This window comes from Harpegnathos saltator, unplaced genomic scaffold (assembly GCF_003227715.2).
Source record: "Harpegnathos saltator strain DR-91 unplaced genomic scaffold, Hsal_v8.6 scaffold73, whole genome shotgun sequence".
Taxonomy (NCBI): Eukaryota; Metazoa; Arthropoda; class Insecta; order Hymenoptera; family Formicidae; genus Harpegnathos; species Harpegnathos saltator.
Window position 1 is genome coordinate 28,636 of NW_020230571.1, and position 19,367 is coordinate 48,002.

The 19,367-nt window shown below is 41.5% G+C and overlaps 2 protein-coding genes across 2 annotated transcripts; both read left to right on the top strand.

Annotated features, from left to right (window-relative positions):
* Window positions 1-240: 240 nt before the first annotated feature.
* On the top strand, window positions 241-3,570 carry LOC112590151 (uncharacterized). The gene is made up of 4 exons (XM_025305946.1): window positions 241-1,342; window positions 2,338-2,875; window positions 3,017-3,236; window positions 3,342-3,570. Exons 1-2 carry the CDS (start codon window positions 250-252, stop codon window positions 2,361-2,363), a joined length of 1,119 nt encoding a protein of 372 aa, XP_025161731.1. The 5' UTR covers window positions 241-249; the 3' UTR covers window positions 2,364-2,875; window positions 3,017-3,236; window positions 3,342-3,570.
* A 7,752-nt stretch (window positions 3,571-11,322) lies between these two features.
* LOC105192630 (histone-lysine N-methyltransferase SETMAR-like) lies at window positions 11,323-11,937 on the top strand. The gene has a single exon (XM_011156888.3). It carries the CDS (start codon window positions 11,323-11,325, stop codon window positions 11,935-11,937), a length of 615 nt encoding a protein of 204 aa, XP_011155190.2.
* Window positions 11,938-19,367: the final 7,430 nt, after the last annotated feature.

A 19,367-nucleotide genomic window follows, 5' to 3' on the forward strand; every position in this document is an offset into this window, starting at 1 on the left:
TTATAGATTTTCAGTGCTGCCAGTGAATATCAGAACGCAGCCGTAGTACTGAATGCACCCATTGTATCCATAACAGGTATACGTACATTGCGTTCACATACGATCTTCGAGTAGGATCAGAACGTGAATAATTTCTCTCTTTAGTGAGCACGAATAGCAACTTTTGCATTTGCGACGATTAGCGATATTACAGATTTTATTACAGTTTATTACAGTTATACGTAAAACTCGCACGATAAACATGCACATATGAATAATTATGTGAATAAATCATTTGTGTCGCGGAAACCGGCACATAAGTTATCGCTACGATACCGATCTATAGTTATGTGTAAAATAAGGGAGCGTTTAAAGTTGGCACATATTGCAACATATAAAAGTGTAGATGGAAAATCAAAGAATAGTGCCAATTTGCAAAGCTGTGATTCCCATAATTCATTAACTCCAGAATGTAGTTCCTCTGAATTTCGTTTTGTTAACAGTGTTCCGCACTTTGCTGATGTAGAGTATACTTTTTGCAATGATTCCATGTCAAATGATAATTCTCATATAGTACATAACAGAAACATTATTAATGATGATTCTTCTTCATCGTCTTCAAATGCATCTGAATGTGGAACATTGTTTCATGACAATTTTGGCCAATCATCCTTTCGTGAACAGCTAGCTTCCTGTTTTGTTGACAACAATTTTACTCATGTTCAAGGTAATAGTGTATTATCTCTTCTTAGAACACACCCATGCTTCTCTAATTTGCCCAAAGACACTAGAACACTTCTTAATACACCACGCAATAGTATTGTTGTGTTAAACGTTGAGCCAGGAGAATACATTCACTTTGATTTTCAAATAGCTTTAATTGAATATCTTTCATATATGTCCATGGCAGCAATTCCTTCACATATTGAATTAGATATTCACACAGATGGGTGTACATTAGATAGAGCGGGTAGTGTTCATCTATGGCCTATTCAATGTAGAATAGCGAATGTACAACACGCCAAACCAATAATTGTTGGTATATACAAAGGTTCACAAAAGCCCCATAATCCGAATAGTTTCTTCGAAGCATTTATTACAGATATTCTAACAGTTGTGAACAATGGAGGCATACAGTTCAATGGCAGTAATATTCCAATACGACTTAGATGTTTTATAGCAGATGCACCAGCTCGAGCTTTTATTCTAAATCATCGTGGTCATCTTTCTAGTAAACCATGCTCAAAGTGCAAAGTTAGTGGAACAATAAGTGAAGGTCGCAATGTTTTTAAAGGAATAAATCATTCTGTAAGAAGAGATGAAGAATATGTTGCAGTTGTGGACGAAGATCATCATAAAGAAGGTACAAGTCCATTATCATTAATTTCTATAGGAATGGTTTCACAAGTTTCTTTCGAGTATATGCATTTAGTGTGCTTGGGCATCATGAAAAAATTATTATCTGCATGGGTTTCCGGACGATATTCACGTGCATCAAAACTTTCTGCAAATGCCATTAGTGTCATATGTGAAAGATTAGATAATCTCCAACAATATATTCCCTCTGACTTTGCAAGACGTCCCAGATCTCTCTAAATATATTTGAAATATAAAGCGACAGAGTTCAGGCAGATTGTGCTTTATACAGGTCCAGTTATTATTATGGTGTGTTAGGTACCCAGTTTTATAAGCATTTTTTGTTACTACAAGGTGCTATAAGGGTTCTCGTTTCAAATTCACCATCTAAACAACTTCTCAATTTTGCAGAACTTGCACTGCAAAAATTTGTTCTTCGTTCAAGTGATCTCTATGGTGATAATTTTCTTTCTTATAATGTGCACAGTCTTCTTCATATGACTAACGATGTCCGGCAGTTAGGAAGTTTAGATTCTTTTTCTGCTTTCCTATATGAAAGCAACATGTCCATTTTTAGGAAATACTGTAGAAAACCGGGTCAGCCACTTCAACAGTTCTTTAATAGGATGAAGGAAATAGAAATGCATGGCACAAAGTGCAATTAGGAAATAGATTCGTCAATTCGTGTATTTATGCCACTGAATAATGGTGCTACTTTTTCACAGTATTGTAAGATACAATTTAATCAGATACTTTTAACAGATTACAGATTACAGATGTACGTGATAGTTGCTGCATGTTGCATGATGGTTCTATATGCATTGTCTTCAGTATATTCGTACATGATTCTTCCTATTACTTGGAAGTAAAGAAATTTTTAAAAATAGACGACTTTTACGATATTGATATACCATCTTCATCTATTCAAGTGTTCAAATGTAGCAATTTATGCAGTGATTTTCTTTTAGTGAATGTTAACGAAGTAAAAGTTAAATGTTTCAGAATGCCTTTTTGGCACTGCTCTTTAACGGATGACACTGAAAGTGACGATTATGAGGAAACCCACAGAGAAACAGGCACATATATTGTTGCAACAATCATACATAGTGAAGTGATTTAGTGTTTTTCCTATTAGTTATCAGGAGTTTAATATTTACGCAGAGTGAACTGTTTACAGTGTTTCTGTTAATAATTTTCTTTTCAATGCACGTGAAAAAAATATTTTAGAATACATCGATGGCGATACTTTTCGACCAGTCTTAAAAAATGAATGTGGATTAGGCTTATAGGGGAAACCACAAAAAAAACGCGCCAAACTATGTACCGCAAGGTGGTGAGGAAACCATAGTCTTTGCAAAAAAAACTTCACCAAATGTTGAACGAATCTCATAAAAAAATCCGCGTTGAGTATAAAGAATTGGATAACGTAATCTTTATGATATCGCATCTGTACAACTTGGAGGAATTTTTTTAAATATTAACGACGTAGAGCTATTCTGTGCGACTTCCCATAAACTCACCAGTGAAATATGTAGTTACGGTAAGTGACTATAACTTAAGTACAAGGTTTCTTTAAAGTTTGAAAAAAAAATTTTTTCTTGTAAGTAAATATATATATATTTTTCTTTTATTGAAACATTTGCATCTTGCAATATTGAATATTTTTTCTATCGCATTTTAGTTATACCCAATGCCAAACAAAGCAATGGCTAGACGTATAGCTGCCTTATAATTATGCATCGACTTGCATCGAGCAAACGAGATAAATGATAATTTGTTACCTATGGGAAAGAAGCATTTGAAAATGAAGCCTAAAAACGGCGAAGTGCCTACTTTGCCGGACGAAAGGAGGGCGGATTTTTCGGACCTGGTATAACAGAAGACAATATTATTTTAAAAAGGTAGCTACTAATTTTTCTATTGAACAAATAAGAAGAAATCTGATATTCCCTCTTGTTATTGTGTTGTAAACGGTTCTTCAAAATATGTATTCTGTTTTTTTACAGATAGCTGGGGCATTGACGGATTGTAAGCCAATAGTCGGAGTGCCGTCTTATCTATATTAATAGGGAATTAAGTTCTTCTCTACCAGAGGAGTAAAATACACGCGGCAGATGTACTTATCCTTCTGAAGAATCGGCCGTTGGATTTGACATATTCACATTGGAAAGTAGCTTCTTTTATTTTGTATATCATTTAATGTGTATAACAATAAAGATTTTTATCAGAACAATTATTTAAAATTTAATTTCCATTTTATTGGCCCTCTAATTATATAACTTTAAAAGCGACAGAATCTTCTACATTTATGCCGCCAATCTGCTGGCACAGCATGTCGACAGGCTCTGTGCGTATTCTGCCGCCAGTCTGCTGGCACAGCATGTCGACAGGCTCTGTGCGTATTCTGCCGCCAGTCTGCTGGCACAGCATGTCGACAGGCTCTGCATTCTACCGCCAGTCTCCTGTCGGTCTATGCATACATTCTGCCGCTAATCTGCTGTCAGAATCTGCTGTGAGACTCTACGCGCACTTTGCCGCCAGTCTGTTGTCAGAATATGTTAAAACGGATTCTGCATGCAACCTGTTGCCTTTCTGTCACTAGACACTGCTAACAGGCTCTGCGCAAAATCTGTTTGCGCAGGTTTGACTTTCTGGAAGGTGCATTTTCGAAGATATTCGCGTTTTCAGCCTAAAACAGTTTAGACCTTTATGTGACCTTCAGAGGTCAAATTTGGCAGTGTTCAAGGTCATATCCGAACGTAAAATATTCCGTTCTTTTCATTTCTGGGGTCAAAAGTATGGGATCCCATTTAAAAAACTGATCTGACCTTGAAATGACCTTCAAAGTCATTGTCAAGGTCAAATCCAATTTCACTATCTGATAGCCAGGAAAAAATCATAAAACCTCATTAATTCGCATTTTTTGCAGGACTCATATTTTTCGAGTTATTGTGCTCTTCCGGGACTTTTATAACACCCTGTATGTATACTCACATGTGTATGCGTATTCATATACATGAACAGGGTGATTGATTTAAATATATATATATATTAGGTTGTTCGGAAAGTTCGTTTCAAATTTTGGAAATAAATTAAGAGCGCAATATTTTACACAAAGAGGAACTTTATTGAAGCAAATATGTATCGTTTTGTTCAACGACCTTGGCCCATCTTTCAGGAAGCTGCATGGTGCCTTTGCTCCAAAATAAAGGTTTCTTATTGGCGAAGAATTTATCAAGATGACTTTTGAGGACTTTCAAAGACTCGAATTTCTTGTCCCGAAGAAAATTTTTTAAAGAAAGAAATAGATAGTAGTCAGATGGGGCAAGGTCGGGAGAATATGGAGGATGAGGAAGAACATCCCATTCGAAGTCTAACAGCTTCCTACGGATAGACATTGCGACGTGAGGTCTGGCGTTATCATGATGGAAAACAATTCCACACCTGTTGGCCAATTCAGGGCGCTTCCGTGCGATGACAGTCTTCAGTTCGTCCAGTTGAAGGCTGTACTTCGCCGCGTTGATGGTTTCGTTTGGTTGAAGAAGCTCATAATATACCACGCCCTTAAAATCCCACCAGATACTCAGAAGAACCTTTTTCGCGTGAAGCCCTGGCTTGGCCACTGTTTGCGTAGACGCGTCGCTGGTTCCCCACGACCTCTTACGTTAACATAATTGTATAGGATCCAACTTTCATCGCCTGTTATGATCCTCTTCAAGAACGGTTCTTTTTGGTGCCGTTGAAGCAGCATATCGCAGACGTTCACACGTTCCAGCAACTGCCGTTCATTCATTTCGTGCGGCATCCACACATCCAGTCGACTTGAGAATCCTAGCTTCTTCAGATGGTCATGCACGGTGGAAACAGACTTGTGCAGAGTGTCGGCGAGTTCTCTAACTGTCACTCAAGGATTTTCGTGCACGAGATCCATAAGAAGCGTTTCATCAACCTCCTGAGGCCGGCCTGAGCGAGCTTGATCTTCCATGTTGAAATCGCCAGCTTCGAATCTTCGATACCATTTTCGAACTGTCTGGTGAGTGACGCAGGCATCTCCATATACTGAGAACATCTCATTCAGAGTCTGCGAAGCCGTGAAGCCACGTTTAAAGCAATATAGCATCACATGACGGAAATGGACTTTTTGGTTCTCCACTTTTCAAACTGATTTCTGACGAAATAGTTGTACTTAGGAAAATCTGCGAAGTTTCCTTAGCGGGCTCATAGATCCGGGAATGTTTGTTGACTAACATAAAATCGTTTAGAGCGCCCTCGTTCTTACTGATTACATAGAAATGTGGAGTGTGCGAAATTTGAAACGAACTTTCCGAACAACCTAATATATATATATATATATCCGTCAACTTTGAAGAAGTATAAAATGTGTTACAAAAGACAAAATGTTATTTAAAACTAGGAACACATCATACAAAAAATAAATAATAATAACCTCTTTGTAGGAAACATGACCAAGGTCAGGCATAGGTCAACAAAATTTCCTAAAGGAAACCTTATATTTCTCATAACTAAAATTTCGAGAATAAAATACCTTGAGATCTTTCCAAAGCACAAGCTGGATGCCTTTTTCTATTGACCAGGTCACAAGTTATGAAATTCTGGAAAATATATTATATATATATATATATTGTTACAATTTCTTAATTAACACCCTCAATAATGCGTAAATCCTCATATAATTCATGATATAAAGCACTTTTCTTGTCAATTAAGTCATACAATATCGTTAATTATAATGCTTTTACGCATATTACTAAACTCATATAGTTTATTATAGCTCTAGTTATATTCTATACTCTTATTCTTAATATTTGTGAGTAAAACGCATAATAAGAAGAAATTATATCAAAGGTAACGGCAACACGTCGAAACTTTAAAATTTTACACTCACCCGTATATACACAAAATGGCGGGACCAGCATGGCCATAAGCCTAAGCTGAAACGTCTAGGCAGTCTTGAGACGCGTGGCGCCGCCTTTGCACCGCGGTCGCTGAATGAACCCACTCGCGCTTTTCTGGTTCTTATCCAAACTTGTCCCCATGAAATAATATTAAAATTATTAATTCGGCTTAAAAATGCAAAAAGGTTACAATCACATAGCTAATATAGCACCCACAGACACTCTATCGCAATGACAGTATTATTTTAAGATGCTTTATACTGCAGCCTTTTTCTACCAGTCACTTATTCAGTCCAACACTAGATGTATTTATTATAAAACAACTTTTGCGCCAAAGTAACCGCTGATAAAGGAATTAAACGATTCCATAATACTTAGCTTAACAATTAGATGCAAAACCGCGCCGCAACAGGTTCTATACGTCTACCTCACTACATTGCTTTGTCCCCGTTTGTCGGTGCGATAAAGACGATGACGCATAACGCAGGAAACTTGGTGATAGTGCAAACGTATACGATTATTATTCAAAGCAACAAAAAAGGAAAACAACGACCACGGCATACCTACAGGACATTCATACGGATTAACGGATAACGGATAGACAACTAGAATTTGGGACAAAAGAGGGGAGCATTATTATTACTATAATACTATTAATTATTACTAATATACGTACATTTTAACAAAACTCATACACAATTATTATAAGATTGTTATAAATTACAATACACAATATAAGAAAATACGGCGCGTATCCCTTCAAGCCGTGACAGCTAAAATAAGCTAAAATACGCTGTTATAAATAATTTAACATTAAGATTCATGCATACGCATATGCGCATATAATAATATAACACACACGCTTGCGAATAACAATGCATGAAATGCTAGGAACCACACACTTAACCACACCGTTGTATACACACATTCAAGCCTACACCGCGGAACAAAGAACCGCGCAAAACGGAGACCGATAGGCACGGACCTACGCATAAGTACTAGAGGCACTACCCTACAAACTAAAATATCCCCATAAGGTGCGATCGAACACACATCCCTACATAAAACTAGGCCACACGAAATGGCGGAAGCCATTTGAACAAAACTGAATAAATACTATTAAATCATAGGAAATCACGGTTAAATTAATAATATATGCAATCCATTGCTAACAAACAAAATTGCATAAATAAATTATCAAAAAGATCCTAATTGCAAAACTGATTAAAATAGGGAAATAACTATTTTTCGACCTTTAAACTTTCGGGAATAACATTAACACAACCTCAAATGCACGAAAATTACAAAATTATACATAAACAAATTAATTTTACAAAATAATTTTGAATTTTCACTACCGCTAAAAATACACCGGACACTCTCAATATGGTACCTCCGAGCTTGAAAATCAGTCTGCTGCAATATTTTAATTTGTTTATTTAAATAATCAGACAAATAACAATCAACTCGCTGCGGACCTACATTACTATAAAGACATCAGATTATAGTCACAAAAAGAGGGAACTAATGTTTTAATTATTGTTCAAAATGTAAGGTCATTATTTATAACCATTACAATTAATAACAAATACTTGTTACAATAAGGCCAAAGCATTCCTTTAATATTATAGAAACCTTTTTTCAGAACACAAAATCTTCTTGCACTTCATCAACAGTTCGAAATTGCACATACACTAATTAACAAATAAATACCTGCTTAACCAATAGAGACCGAAAAATCGCGCTACCTACATAACATTCTGTGTCACTCAACGAGTTGATAACACGTAAAAGAAATTATTCGTCAACCAGTCATAATCAATAGCAAAATTATAATAAATTTATTACAAGACAGAAACACAATGTAATACATATCGCAATGTAATACATATCGCTGTATTCGCTGTATCGCTATATCGCTGTATTTGCTTTCAAAGCACTAACGCATTGAGATAATAATAACCCCTCCGGCAAACAAAAATCATCAAACATTTTTCGTCTCCCTAAAAATTGCATCACTAATCATGGATTATCTCGACGGCATGTAATGCGCAACGACGAAAAAGCTAAAGGCATAACATTTACTTTTCCGGAAAAACGAACAGAACACTGAGAAAAAGGGCAAAATGTACAAATTTGTTCAATAAGTTTCTAGAATATCGCTTATATCTATATATTACGAATCCTAAATCAATGAATTATAGTATTGATACCTAAAATAAGAACAGATAAGCAAGGAAAGCCTTAATAGCCAAATACTAGAAACAATTATAATCCATTAATAAAAACCGCAAGAGCACAACACCCAACACATTCAATGAGAATTACCGAAACTTTCATTCGAATTATAAGAACGCTCCACCGATACCATAAGAATGCGCCGCGTAGAAAATATGTAAGTGAATACGTGAAGGACAGAGATAACACCGGAAACAGTTATAATAACACATGCATGAAATCATCCCTAAACATCTGTCTCTCTCTACCACTACTCTTCCATAACAGATATTCCCATCAGGATCCTTCCCCGTCCATACCCACCTCACCGACCTAACGAGTTGAGCACAGAGAACTCAGAGAGTCAGTCGATCCCCGGAAGCCTAACCAACCAGTCGATCTTGGAGAACCCAACAGATAGTCACGGGCAACTAAGAATTTAGTCGACCTCAAAAGCTGCACTAAAGCCGAAGCGCTTGAACAAATCATTTTGACTCCGGTATCTCGCCTCAGGTATAACCTTCACGTATTCTTATGCGAAAACATCCCAAGCCACCTTTGTTAATCGTAAGTTGCATTTTGTATTGTCCCAGGACAAGTTAATTGTTGTAAAACTTTGCACTAAGAATTAACGTCGTAACGGCTATTCGGTTTTTCGCAAGCATTTGGTTAACCTGGCTGAGACTACAGAGATATCGAAATTTTCCGTAATTCCAAAATTCAATATACAACCATGACATTCAAACACATTACGACACACTCATGAAACCACACAGCACCTTTTATAATTACACAACTTAACTTAATTCAGAAACCGGTTTAAGTTTCATTAATCATTCCTTACCTTCCATGTATCCCTGGTAGCTCATACTCAGAATTTCCTTACTAATCACCTGTCGGTAGCTCCACTCGGAGATCTCCTCCTTGTAGGGAATATATTTAAAATCTGGAAGCTCCACGCATCGTTGAGCCCTTGTCTTGGCAGCTCCGCGCTTTGTCGAGCCCCAAGCCAGGCCACCTCGCTTATAGTTGTTGTTGCGGGTTGAATCTTAGAGATAACCCGTTGAACGCCGGGATCGCCCAGATCTTGGGCGCTAGAGCGAGTACGACTGGAGCTGACGGAAATCAGCCAAAAGGAGAGGACCGGTCGGTTCTCTGGACAATAATGTGTTCGACTCTCCGATTCCGAAGCGTTTATTAGCGTTGACCCAGTACAGCGGCTTGTAGATCGCGAACAATGAAGTTGTGTCTCAAGAACGAGACGGAGAAAATAATCACGCGCCGGAGCGACGCGTTGTTGAGATTCGACGGTAGCCGAACGGAACTTGAGAATTGAGTTCGACAGCCGGATTCTGCCGAAAATCTATCGTCATGATATTGATCGTGATATTTATAATTTTATATCGCTGATGCGGCTCAAGCCGATTGGCAGATTTGTACACATCGTTGATTGACTGACACGAAGATCTAGACGGTAAATACATTGTTTTGCCGTTAGTCACGAGACATTAGACTGCCGCACGTTTCTTCTGATGGAAAGAGCGTTATTGTCACCGACACAATGAGACAGTGTAACGCGCCGAGACAATACCAGGCGGCAAGACAAAGATCGAGCAAATAATTCGTTTGTAAATATGGGTGATTTGCCCGAGCGGTGACTCGCTGTTACCGGCGTCCAGCACACACTCCGCGAGAATCCGCTGGACGATTTTAATGAGCACGCAGAACCGCCGATATGATTTTCCAATTCGGAACAGTTGTGCTCCAGAATAGATTTTAGTTTTAAGAATCCATCTGGTAGCTCTAATTGATTGAGCTCCATTTTATCCACAGATTTCCAGGTAGCTCCGGAAGAATCGAGCTCCTACCTTCCCCTGTCATGCTTTTCCATCGGTAGCACGACAACCTCATCGACGCTCCAACCAAAAACTGTAAGTAAACTAAAGAATACGAAACCCGCATTATAATTAGAATATCAAGTGAGAATAGCCAAAATTCATGTAGATGCCAAAACGCAGCAGTGTAGAAGCGCGCAGGCGCAGCTTATTCAAGATAGCCCGCACAAGGGAGTGGATTAATGAACAAATAAGGAGATTGAATGAGAATACTACCCTATCTGATCACACACAACCAAAAGAAGAAGTTGGAGAAGATGAAATAAGAGGGACATTCAAACAAATACACGATTAGTTTGTGTCGGAAATAACCACATACCCTGACAGAGACACTTTCACTCTTAGTACTGCATCGTCATCCACATGCATTCAAACACAAAACCCAAAACGAGCCAAAATTCCAGGGAACAGTAAAAAGGGAAATGTAGTTAACAAAAATAGCGTGTCCGGCCAGAGTAGCCCAGTGCAAAAGTCCACTCAGTGGAACCGCTCACATCAATTCAAATTCGAAACCTCGTTCTTTCGGAGAGCTATCCGAAAATGAAATTGTCACTCTATCCGAACAAGGAATAGAGGCCGAAAAGGCATATTTTCTAGCCATATGTCCCTTCTTGAGTGGAGATTCAGATTTTTAATGCCACTCCACAAACTCTATTAATATATATATATATTCAATACTCTGTTCAAATAATAATCAATATATTCGAATATTTTTCACTAAATACCTATTTAGTAATAGTCGCTACACTCTAGATTTTAAGTACACTTTACCATTTACAAACTATATATTAGGGGGACCGGAAAGTAATGTCGTTTCTGCGCGTGTCGATATTTGATTGTCATTTGTCAGCTCATTGTGTATCTCGAAGGCGTGCTAAAGCCATTTTAAGGTTATTGTGACTTGTTCACTTCTAAATAATAATTCAATATTAAACTTTTTTTTTGCAATTTGGGGTGAAATGGCCAGCCAAATACCAGAAGAGCATATCCGGCATTGTATGCTTTTTGAGTTTCGCAAGGGTAATAACGCAACAGTTGCGACCAAAAACATTTGCGATGTTTATCCAAGTGCATTAGACGTTCGTAAATGCCAAAGATGGTTTTCCAAGTTCAGATCCGGTAATTTTGATCTTTCTGACTCCTATCGATCAGGAAGACCAACAACATTAGACAACGACATGCTAAGGGCAGAAGTGGAAGCAAATCCATGTCAAACAATCGAGGAACTGTCAAACACCCTTAACCAACCTTGGTCGGCCATCCAGGAACATTTACAGCAGATTGGAAAAATAAACAAAGCAGGTGTTTGGGTCCCCCATAATCTGTCCGAAGAGAACAAAGCCAACCGATCCATCACATGCAATATATTGCTTCAACAGCACCATACAGAACCGTTTTTTGATCGTTTGACACTGGAGACGAAAAATGGGTCCTATATGATAATCCAAAACGCAAAAGGCAGTGGCTCTCTCCAAATGAATCACCACGAAGTACTGCGAAACCGGGTTTACATCCCAAAAAGGCGCTGTGTGTTTGGTGGAGTACTCGCGGAATTGTTCACTTTGAAGTGCTGAAACCTGGACAAACTGTTAATGCAGACCTTTATTGTGAACAATTGGATCGAGTGAACCAATCTTTAATTGAAAAGTATCCGGCGATTGTCAACAGAAAGGGCGTCATTCTGCAACACGACAATGCAAGACCGCACTGTGCAAGGCGAACACTGGAAAAAATTAATGAATTGGGGTGGGAGGTACTGCCTCACCCACCATACTCGCCCGATATCGCACCCTCGGATTTCCATTTATTCCGATCCCTACAACATTTTCTTAGTGGCAAAAAATTTGAAAATTTGGATGATGTCCAAAATGCCATCTCGAGATATTTTATTCAAAAACCAATTGACTTTTATCGATCCGGTATTGAAAATTTGCACACTAGATGGCAATAGGTTGATGATAACGAGGGTGATTATATTATTGATTAAAAATAGACTTATTAAAAATTTATTCGTTTGAATTTAATGTAAGAAAGCGACATTACAAAAAGAAAAATATATATTTTCTTTTTTGGCTTTATAACCATTATTTGTCGACTTACACTTATAAGAATATCCCACAATCCTCCAAACTTTAAGGAACCGTATATCTCCCTTCAGGAATTTTTAAATCCAATCTCTCTCGGCATAGTCCTCGGTGCCCTCTGGCTATTACCGGTGAATGCAGGTAGGCCTAAAATGAAATAGAAGACAACCGTCATCGTTGTTCTTAGGAAGGACGAGACGTTACAATTTATATATATATATATATATATATATAAGTTAACTATATGATAGATGTCTACGTAGCGTAAAAGATTTTTCACCGAAATGACGCTATTGGAATTACAGCATACCAAACTCTGGTTTTGCATACAGCAAAACCAGAGTTTTAAACCAAATAAATTTAGTATACGATAAATGACACTGGTTTACTCGCGTTGTAATATTCCTAAGAAATCACTTGCGATTCGGTACTTCACTGACTCTAAAACATGAAACGCAGTGTGTGTGTGTGTGGTGTATTAACAAAATGGGTACATACTATTACTGTTTTCCTATAATTCCTTTGTATTCTCTGCGTGTTAACCTTGGCTGAGAAGTCTCAGAGGGCAGGCTTATTATTTCAAAATAATTTCGTACTGTCGCGGACTACTCGAAGCACGATGCAGTCCGAGCAGGAGTCGACAAGTCCGCACAGCACAATTTCCAAAAAGACGTAAAGCACTGTTAATCCTCGAGGAAATTTCCTAAGAAAATCCCAGAACGCGTGCTATTTTGGTGAAGGCTCGGAAGGAGCGTAAGAGAAGGTTCTTTTATGAGACAGTCGTTGTCCTGGGTGGTAACAATGTCAAAATTCTTTACAAAAACCATTTTCGAATAGTGCATTCAGATAAACTCAAAATCTCACACATTGATCCAGGATGAATGCTAACATATTGCATCTGTTTCAGGATGCATTAGTTTTACGATGGACCACGCTGTGCTACAGCAAATACTACGGAACATCTACAACAACCAACCGTCCGTATACCCTTATGTATGAGAGCAAAGGGATATTCTAACCTAAATCTTAAAGTCGTATTGTTTTCACCCTGCTATTATATTCAAAACCCCGTCGACAACGCTGAGTATACGTTCTCCATCTTACATGCTCTAATTGACGGCTCTTATTACTCACTAAAAACCTGTTCCAACTGTTCCACACCCATAACTGAAACCCATCCCATTCTAAATTGTTACTACTGCTCAAAAGCTCATATATCAATTGTTAACTCTTCTACAACAACGCGGCAGATTCATCGAAGAGTTCGACGATCCTATAACTATCCGACATTCCCTGCGGACCTACTAATAAACAGAATCATTCATCTTTAACTATCACTTTCACCCTTTAGTACTAACCCCGCTTTCCTTCCCAATGTGTATAATTAAAAATTACAAATGCAAAGTACACCCTTTACTAACTCTATTTTCAGACATATACATGAGCCAATGCATGTATACTATTGCCCATGTGAACAATAACGTTACCATAACATATTGCGATTCCTGTTATTCAGATTTAAAATACCCACTCGGTTATACTTACGGTACCTTGCACGAATTCGTTGACGGGAAGCCAAACCCACACCATTGTTCAAAATGTAAAACCCTTTTGACGAAATTTAAACCAGTTCTTCAATGTCCAGATTGTTTTGCGAAATACTTTGAAATTATATCTGGACTATGCGTACAAGGCTTCAATATTAATAACCTATCCCATTTATGCTATGACCACATACACAATCTTATAATGAACTTAGTATTAGTAGAAAACGAAGAAGTTCGTATTATAAATACACCCGTTACTAATGTGTAACATTTTACTAGTGTACCAACCATGTGTATTACACAGCGATACATATATAAGCCTCATGTACTTATTAGAATATACCCTAGGATAACTATGAGTCTCTGCATGACGGGATACGGATATTCGTCTCGAACAACTCAATTCTTTTATTGTACTAAATGTCATGCCGAAAACAAATGTCCTTCAGACTGCAAACCCACCACTTTTCACGGTTTTATAGATGGCCGCGGACGAGTAGCCGCTTGCCAAATATGCGAAAAATCCATGGTCATTTTTAAACCCGTCATGAACTGCACTGAGTGCTTTGCAACTTATCTGTTAATAGTAAGTAATATTCTAGATCAGGGACACGAACTCGCTGATATAAGTCTACTCGTTTTTGATGTCTTATATAATCGTTTATTAATACTCGAACTATGGCCTAATGAAAGAGATCCTTAATTAATAACCCTTAAATAATAACGAATATATTGAGCAATTATAATATTGCTATTGTGAAGTTTATTACACTCACTACGACATAACTCTGATTATGTAGCAAAGTGCCAGTAAAGACTTTGGTCAATCGTTAGCACAATCCACATTTACAACTTTAGTATTAGGACTGCGAACTGCGAACTATTCTTATGATATTTACCAAATAAAATTTATATCTTTGTATTACAGATTATGCTACTCGTATTCTCATTCATACTCGTAACCACTTCTTACAGTTTAATCGGGTTCGATTGCGGAGGACAATCTCTTAATGTAACCTCAGTTTCTCTATTGGAAGCTGGAGCGTGTGACATTCAAATCAAAATTGCTAATCATACTAATACTTATATGCAGCTACTACAATTATCTGAATATAATTATGCTGAAGTACAACAGTGCAAAATTGAGCTATTGCATACAATTTACTATTGCGGAATGCACTCACATGTATCGGTGGTGCACAATGGACATGGTGAATATTTACAATGTAACCAGTGACCAGTGCGACCGCATGCAGAAAGACGGTGTTACTGTCCTGGGAAACAACAACATCATCACCGGACTCAAACCCAATTCAACAACAAGCTACAGCATCACATTCGCTGGCGAAATAAGAATGGACGGATAGTGCAAAGGAGTCTCTTACTCGGATCCACACGGCTCGTGGACTGACATCGTAGTCCAAGGAGTAGCAAAAATTTCACTGCGATCCTCCTACGTTCCTGTGCACATCAACACTGAAAAAGTCCATCTGAAGTCTGGAACCATTTGTACCCTGACGGAAGAACATTGTGTAGACTCTGAGAACGGTTATACTTACTGGAAATCAATGCCTACCTCCAGTTGCGACTTTCACCAACATGATATTTTGTACGAAGGGCAAGCTACTAAGATACGAGATGACACTACCAACCAACGAAGTGACATCCCCGCAATTAACCCCTCAACTGTATATTCCTTAATCACTCAAGACATCACTTTTGCTTTAACTACCACCAAGTCACAACAACTTTGTGGATATACAATTCTACAAGTAGAGCATCCTAAACTTTTCATCGTCGAGGTCACAAAGGGAGACACAGTCAAACCACGGGGAAGTATCCCAGTAGACATTCTCGACATCTTTGCTTACGTGAACTCCAAATTTGTATACGTCGAAAAGCACGTACGCAGTCAGATAATCAATTTATACTATAATGTTATGAAACAAAGATGCAATCTAGAACAAGTTCTCAAAAATACCCTATCCTTAGTGTCACGTCACGGTGAGCCCGTCCGAGTGTGAGGCAAACCCGGTGTCGAGCTCTCTACCGTGGCAAGATCGCTTTTCGGGTCGAACGAACCTGAGTGGCTCTCCCCGAGGATACGCGCGATCTAGGCGTTTCCGCGACAACGAAAGGGATATTGGAATTTTAAAACTTACCCTCCTTCTTGAAAATTTAATCTACGGTAATCACTTCGGGAGCGGCGATAGCTCGTAGAATCGTGTGAGTGTAGCGTCGGAGGTCGTCGAGCCCGGGCAGGCCCTGGTTGTCTTCCTGCTCACTGGTCGATTTTGGGGGCATGGAACCGCCGTAGTAGTAGTGGATGATCTTGGCCCTCAATAATTGGTAGAACCGGACTCTCGGATCGCGGGCCGCGTTCAAATGCTCAAGATTCTGGAGAGGCGGCATCGGTTCGAACTCGATTGGTTTTAAGACTCGCAATGCTAGTTTTATATTAGCGGGTTGTCTAGTCGGAGGACACTGAGGACGTCGAAAGTGTTGTTCGTACTCGGGGTCGGGATGATATTCCACACCAACATAAGAGCTTGAAGCAGCTGTTGCAGAATGATATAGCTAGGTCTTTAATTTCCTAAGCTGATATTCGCGACCTCCACGACGTGTCTTTGGCATTTGTCCGCGAGTCAGGGAAGTTCTCAAAAATGCCGCCCTTCCCCCCCCCCGTCCCGCCTTCCACCCCACCACTTGGGACCACATGGGCTCGTTAGTCCCCGCCGGCTCCTGCTGGGGTCCGGTTGGCCGTCGGATCGCTTTTAACAGCTCCCTCGCTGGCGTTCCTTTTCCGTTCTCTCGGGCCCTTTTCTCTTCCTCCTTCATTTTCCTATCCCTTTCTTTCTTCCTCTTCTTCTGCCTCTTCCTCTTTTCCTTTCTTTTTCCCTCTTTGGACCCTTTCAGCTCCACTGATGTCCGCAGTGCCTGGGTGTCCACCTGGGTCGTGATCGTGGCTGGGGCCACCGCCACGGCTGCCCGGCCCCCTCCGCCCGCCGCCATTAGGGAGTCGAGCTCCGCTCTCATGCGGCGGAGCTCCTCCCCGTGGCTGCAGGCATTGCGGGCCGAGACGGCCATGGCGGCGTCCAGCTCCTCCTCCATATTTTCGGGTCTCCACGTTGGTGGTGGTGGGTGCTCTGGCGGGTTGTCGTCGTATGATGGGATTTCTGCCGACATCCCCACCACTTCTTTCCCTTTCTGAGGAGGAGGAGGAGGGGAGGGAGGGTTGGCTTCCCTCCTCCTCTTCTTCTTCCTCCTCCTGTCCTCTCTCTTGGCTTTGTCGTCCTCCTCCGCCGACATCGAAGTCGATATCGATCCCCCTGCCGCCTCCGCATATGACAATTTTCTCCCCCTGGGGAGCAAGGAGGGGAGAGGGGCGGGGGCCGAGGAGGTGGAGGCCTTTAAGGCCTTCAGTTCCTCGCCCAGCCTCCTATTCTCAACTCTGAGCTTTTTCAGCTCCGTCCTGAACTCTTCTGCCTCTCTCTTAATCTCTGTGGGTTCCTCCCCCCGACTGTCGAGTTCCGCCGTTCGAGCCAGTAGGGTGGCCATCACCGCCTCGAAGGTGGCCACCGCGCGGTTCAGTAGTCCCCACGAAGGTCCCTTTCAAGGTGCGGGACCTTCGCGAGACTAACCGAACCGCGCCCAAGGCTCGGCCCACCTCCGAGGTCAGTTCTGCTACCCTGGCCTCTCTGAGGAGATTAATTGTGGCATTGTCTCTGAATACCTCCTCGACCGGGCGCTTGTCCTCTAGCGAACGAAACATGCCCGTGTCGAGGAGGATTCTGATATCTTGCTCCAATTTTATATTCTCCTCCTCCCTCTTCCTCTGCATTTCTGTCTCCTTCTTCTTTGTACTCACCCTTTCGCTCGTGGTGGGTCGTCTGCCAATTCCCCTCCTAGTTGGCTCCAGGGTTGGAGTTTCCCTGCTTGAGGAGCTGCTACTAGTACCGATGGCCTCCCGCATCCTTTTTCTGCCTCCTCCGGTGTCCCTCTGTTTGCCGGCTTCCACTTTTGGACCCGGCAATATCCCGTCAGGAGCCCGGACCTGCATTCTGCTACCCTGCGGAAGCAGAACGTCGGAGCGCACCACCACACTGGTGGTACGCCCCGACGCCCCCACTACTCCGTCGGTCCCTTCTGTCCCCTTCTGCTTCTGCTCTTGTTTAGAGCAGAGGGGTCCCGGTCTGCTGGTCCTTATCATTGGGGTTTTCTCCCCGGACACCGCTACCCCTGCTATCCCACGCTGGGTGGCCGCCTGCGTCACTCTAACCGGCGGGCTCACCGCACCATCCCCGCGGTCAGGGAGGTGCTGTATTGAGGACGGTGGTCGGTCCTCAGTTATAGGCGGCACTCCAGGGGCTAGCCCCCTGGAGTCCACCGGCTCATCCTCCCCGGGGGGAGGGGAGGAGGCTTCCGCCTGGCGGATTCTCTCCACCTCTTGCAAACCCCCCATCCCTACTGAAAAATCATCCACGAGGGGTGGTCGACCCATGGACGGGCTGTTACGCCCGTCCGTTAGGATCGTTGAGCCCAAGGGCTCAGAGCCCGAGAGCTCAGAGTTTTGTTGTTTAAAAAATCGAGAATCCATATTGAGTCCGACGAGAATGGCGGGAAGTGGGCGTCGACCCCGGGTAGAGCCCCCGCATTACCCGGGATAAGGCTAGCATGTCCCTTGGGTTCGCCAGGTGCCCAGGGTGAGGAACCACTAGCGACAGGTCAAGCACCTGCCATAAGCGTGGCATGCCTCAACCGTAGGATTACGTGGTGTTTTATACAGGACTCGCCTCGCGGTCCGGCCAATTAAGGCAAGATCCCCGGTCTTGACCTAGGGAGACCCCAGAGACATGACCTAGGGTTACGGTGTAATAGGCTAGGGTCTGCCGGGGATGCCTGAGCCCCCTGTACCAGAATGCCGAAGCACCCTGGCCCCTCGCAATTGTGTCGGGTTATATGTCCTGACAAGTACGGGTTTGCAATCAGGGTGTTCCTTCCCCTAGAACGGTTGCCTTCACCCGGCTCACGAGCCCGTTCTGTCCGCGCTGTAGGGTCCTTTGGATCGTACAAGTACGGTCCTCCGATCTCTGTATGAAACTCGGAGGCAGCTGCCTCTCCGAGAGTGAATAAGGACTCTCATTGTCTGACCTCTCAGTACAGATCTCTTCGGCATGATAGAACCTGCCAGGGGTCGAAACCCCCGCCGGCACAGCTCTGTACTTCATCAAGGCACACAAGCCCCTCCACCACGTCAAGGTGGCGCCCACGGGGGGAAAGGTGTGTGGGGGTCCCAATGGGACCCCCCAACCCCCCCTCGGTGAGGAACCGAGGGGGACCCTGCAGCATCCACCCCCGGGGGGTGGATCTCCC

Bases quoted from the DNA above. Each gene is read 5' to 3' on its own strand.
- LOC105192630 (XM_011156888.3), top strand. From the start codon at position 11,323: ATGGCCAGCCAAATACCAGAAGAGCATATCCGGCATTGTATGCTTTTT.
- LOC112590151 (XM_025305946.1), top strand. From the start codon at position 250: ATGAATAATTATGTGAATAAATCATTTGTGTCGCGGAAACCGGCACAT. The intron at 1,343-2,337 runs GTACAAGTCCAT...TAAATGTTTCAG, and splicing joins CGAAGATCATCATAAAGAAG to AATGCCTTTTTGGCACTGCT.